The sequence below is a fragment of the Salvia splendens genome, chromosome 14 (assembly GCF_004379255.2).
Source record: "Salvia splendens isolate huo1 chromosome 14, SspV2, whole genome shotgun sequence".
NCBI classification, from domain to species: Eukaryota; Viridiplantae; Streptophyta; class Magnoliopsida; order Lamiales; family Lamiaceae; genus Salvia; species Salvia splendens.
In genome coordinates, this window is record NC_056045.1 from 14932120 (window position 1) to 14937123 (window position 5004).

At 40.3% G+C, this 5004-nt stretch overlaps 1 protein-coding gene across 2 annotated transcripts; it reads left to right on the plus strand.

Moving 5' to 3' along the window:
- The first annotated feature begins 3179 nt into the window (after positions 1–3179).
- LOC121764893 lies at positions 3180–4571 on the plus strand. 2 transcript variants are annotated; one of them, XM_042160919.1, is made up of 5 exons: positions 3180–3264; positions 3421–3527; positions 3605–3678; positions 3763–3874; positions 3947–4571. In XM_042160919.1, coding segments are annotated over exons 3-5 (684 nt in total). In that variant the 5' UTR covers positions 3180–3264; positions 3421–3527; positions 3605–3676; the 3' UTR covers positions 4517–4571. The 2 variants fall into 2 exon arrangements, with proteins under 2 accessions (XP_042016853.1, XP_042016852.1); XM_042160918.1 differs by having other exon boundaries at positions 3763–4571.
- Positions 4572–5004: the final 433 nt, after the last annotated feature.

A 5004-nucleotide genomic window follows, 5' to 3' on the forward strand; every position in this document is an offset into this window, starting at 1 on the left:
TATTGGGCCTCTAAAAACAATTGGGGGTAGTGCCGCCGGATGAATAGTCTTCCACGGTGGTATTTTTAGCCTTTAACTATGTAATTTTTAATTTTTAGGAGTTTAATTATGTATTTTTTAATTTGTAGGATTTTAATTATGTAATTTTTATTTTTTATGATTTTAATTATGTAATTTTTATTTTATTTGTAATTTTTAATATTATTTTAGTTTTTTTTTAATGAATTTTAATATTATAGAAATGTTTTTATTTAAATTGAATAATAGAATGGTGGGACTCTTGTGCTCGTCCTTGCGGAAGAGCACGGCTGTGTGTGTTGTGCTCAGGGACGGACCTACAGTGGGCCAAGCCGCTGCTCCATCAGGGGCTTGTCCGGCGATGGTTCCGGTAACCCCACTGTGGCTGCCCTGCATATGTCTGTTATACGTTGTTTACAGAAAGGAATAAGGGAAAGGGGGAAGGAGACGATATGAAAAAGAGAAATTAGAAAGTAAATTATCAATAAATTTACAGTTGTGTGGGGTCCATTTTTTTTATTAGAGAGTAATTAATTTTTGTGTGTTTCAATAGATTTGGAAAAATAGAGGTGTATATTCGAATTTGCACTATTTTGATTTGTGGAATACTACATAATGCTAATTTTCTTGCATTTTAAGTTTAATACTTGAGTTTATGTTTTACAAATATTTTGCATATCTTCTTAATATCAAAATTAGTGTATCTCTATTTGTATCTCTATAATATAGTAAAATATTAATAACAAAAAAATTGTCAAATTGTAGTTAATTTATTTTGAAAGTAGAGTATTAAATCTAGAATTTTAAATTTATTAGAATGCATATTTTTTTCTTTTTTTCTTATTTTAATAAAACATTATCGTTTTAAACATTACAAAAATACAAAAATTATGAGACTCGCCAATTTTTTTACTGAATCTTATGATTTGAATGACAATTATATCATATAAACATATATTAAATTTTGTATTTGAAATTCATCATGTATTTGTGTTTTCTTCATTTTATAAATTTATAAAATAAATAAAGAGCTTAAAATACTGAAATATTATTTTAAATATAGTATTTATTTATAACTCGTGTTATTTTTTATGTATAATTTTAGCACCGGCTTATTTACATTTCTAGTTATGTCCCTGGTTGCCAGCGGCACGGTTGTGGGCCCGACCCCACTTTTTCTGCCTGCTCTCTGGCAAGAGCACAACACCCACAGCTGTGCTCTTCCGCAAGGATGAGCACAATTAATTTAAAATTCAATTACACAAACACATTTCCATAATACTAAAATTCATTAAAAAACCACAATAAATATTACAGATTACAAATAAAATAATAAAGACATAATTAAAATCCTAAAAATTAAAAATTACATAATTAAAATCATAAAAAATAAAAATTACATAATTAAAAAACTAAAAATTAAAAATTACATAATTAAACTCCTAAAAATTAAAAATTACATTATTATTGGCTAATATTACCCGAGGAAGACTACGCATCCGACGTCACCAACCCCAATTGTTTTTTGAGACCCAATATCATGTCCTCGTGCGTTTGAAGTTGAGTGGGGGTCATAGTTGACCTATCGACCATATTGAGTTGGGCCAAAAGGGCCCACAACGAGTTGTTCGGGGGTGGAGGTGGAACATAGGGTGCGGGTTCGGGGGCGGGGGCAGATGGAGTCGCGGAGCGACGGCGTTCGGCCGCCGCCTTCTTCCTTCCTTGCGGTCGGCGTCGGGAACCGCTTGGTCCGGCGTCAGGGCTACCCAAGTTAGCTTCGGCGAGTTGGCTAGCCACTTCTTCGCCGGCGTCGGATAGGGATGCCGACCGTGACCGTTTGGAGGAGCCGCTAGAGGAGGATGTTACGCCTCCCAGATACTTCGGGTGCGTCCTCGTTTCCTGCCAAACATTTAGGTACTTGAACGACTTACCGTTCATGGATTGGTAGGTGCTCAGCGCCGCAGTGATGATGTCGACCTCGCTCCGGCCGCTCCCGGCATTCCGCGACTCCTGGAGGAAATAGCCATTGAACTGCCAATTTCGTCGTTGGCTCGGCCGATGCAGTTGCGCACCATACTCTCGTTGCGCTCGATCGTTCCCGGCGGCCGGTTTGTATTGTACCGCTGAGAGACGCGCCACCAAAAGTGATCGCCGGATTGGTTCGTGCCAACCACCGCATCTTCGGAGATTTCCAAGTACGCCTTGAACAATCTATCCATCTCCGCCGGTGAGTACGGTGTGCGGACACCGGCGCGAGATGGAGGAGTCGGAGTTTGGGAAGGGACGGGAGGACTAGGCTCCGGTGTCCACCCGTATCGCCCATCGGAGGCACCTTGCTCGTCGACCGGGTATGGCCGGTAGCCACCCGGAACGCCCGAATCTTGGGTGAGAGGAGGGGCCGAATAGTCCATTTCCGGACTAGAAAACGGTTGTGAACCGAACCATTCGGGGTTCCAACCGTGGGAGCCCGTAGGGTTATCGTCTTGGCCGGACATAGTGATGTTGTAGGGTATGAGAGAATGAAGATGAAAATGGATATGAGAGAATGAAGATGAGAATTGTGTAGTTTGATGTGAATTTTTGGGAGTGAAATTGAGGGTATTTATAGATGAAAGTGTGTATTTTTGGGTAAAAAAATGAAAAAAAAAATTTAAAAAGTGGAAAAAAACGGTTATAAGCGGATATATTTTATTTGGGAAGTGAAATTTTTTTTATCGGTTTTTTTAATTAAAAACCGATTTTTTAATTTAAAAAAAATTTAAACACAACGGCTATACCGTTGACGAATCCCAGCGCGCCACGTCAGGTGCTCGCTGGCACGGCGCTGCTCGATGCATCGAGCAGCGGCGGCGGGTAGCGTCCGTGCCAGCGGCGCGGACGGCCGTGGCGACGGACGCCACCGTTGTGGATGCTCTTATACTCCTAACGTGAATGGTCGGAGACTCGAAGATGTTTTAGCCGCTTATGTACCTAAATTATTTTTGAGGCGAAAGCAAAAAAGAGTGACAATAATTGCCTAATCCGATTTACCGAGTGGCGGGAAATAGAATAACAATGGTTGGCGCTTGATTTTTTCACTACGAAATTCAAAATCACTTCTCCCCTCTGTCTCCTACTTTAAACGACCAAAGAAAATAGAATTGTGTGTTGTTGTTGACAATGGCGGTTGATTCGGGCAAATCCCCCAGAATCCGGCTCGTCGTTAGTCGGATTTGTGATTCCGTCAACGGAAAGACTTGCCATCAGGTTTGATTTCGAATCGAAGCCTCTCTTTTAATATTATTGGTTATTTTTATTTAAATAAAATGTCTCCGATGCTTGTTTGTCCGATTTTAGCCAAATTAATTAATAGATTGTGATGCGATTGAATACGCGTTATTTGATTTCTGACATTTGATCTAGGGTGTCAAGTGTCGCCAAAAAACGAGGGATTTCAGTGCAGCATGCAAGAACCACAAGATTACCAAGCCCTGTACCATTATGTATTGTCATAAATGCCTCTTGAACAGGTTAAATATTGCTCTCTTTCTTTTTACTCTGTGTTTTTGAAAGAAAATCCGTCATGAATATATTATCATCGTGTTAGGTATGGCGAGAAGGCCGAAGAAGTAGATGGTTTAGGAGAGTGGAGCTGTCCCAAGTGTAGAGGCGTGTTTGCATGTGAGTCTTCTTAATTCTCTCTCATTTCTTCTTCTTCTTCTTTACTCTGTTTGTGTTTCTCATACCATTGGACACATCTTTTAGGAAGAAAAGAGGTCATCAACCCACTGGTATACTTATTAACACGGCAAAGGCAACTGGCTTTTCATCTGTTTCTGAGATGTTGCAACATTTTCAAGCTTCTTTGCCTAATAAGGTGAAACTTTTCATTTCTTCTATACCACTTACATTAACAATAATTTTGACACTTGTTTTTGGCTCTAAAAAGCCGGGGAAGGAAAATTCCGTTACTGCCAACAAGTCCAAGAAAGTTAATCAAAGAAAACTGGAGAAGGAAGCTATTGCAGAAATGCACAACTGTAATAAGAAGCATGGAGCTGAAGGTAATGATTCACGTGGCGCTCACATGTCAAAGAAAAGGAAGAGGTGTAGATCGTATGAGCTGGGAATTAAGAATGATGCTGATGGTAAGAAGGGTGATGTCTCTTCAACAAGTCCTAGAAAATTAGTATCTGAACAAGAAGCAAAACTCAAAATCGGACATAATCCAGATCAAAATATGAGTTATGAGGTCAAAATGACCAGGAAAGAAGTTGTAAAGCGTTTAGAAGATGATAAAACAACGCGAGATGAAATTGAGTCTGCAAGTACGCTGGTTGTTTTAAAGCAGCGTAACGCCAATAGTTTCCTTGACATACCAATGCCTCTGGGAATAGAATTGAAAAATGTAGCCGGGCTTGATGTATCGGTGGAAGATGTTGGGAATGTATTGCAGTTTTTAGAATTTTGTGCTGCTTTTGGAAAGGCAAGTGATTTAACTTGCAACCCCTACTTCTGATACTCATTTTTTCAATCTAACTGGGACCTACATTTGTATATATAGCTTATTTTGATGTCCTAACCTTAACTGAATTGAGAGCACATTTATGTTATCTACTCTAATGGACATGCTTATTTCTTATTGTCAAACAATTCAGTATTGAAAATTTTGTTTTCTGTTTCTGATACTCATTGATTATGGTATTGTCAATCTGCAATTTAACTCAATCAATCTCTTGTACTTTTATACTGAAATGCTATTTGTATTTAGAGCATCCGCAACGCGGTGCCGTCGCCGTTCCTATGCCGTTCCGGAGGAACGGTTTCGCGGCGGCACGCGTTGCAGCGTGCGTTCCGTCGCCATTCCGTGCCGCCACCGTTCCCATGCCGTGCCGCGTTTCGTTCCTCCGGAACGCGGAACGAAACGTTCCGCCACGCGCCGAGGCGACGTGGCGGACTCCCATTCGACGCGTGAAGCCCACTCGCTGCCCCGCGAGTGGGCTTCGT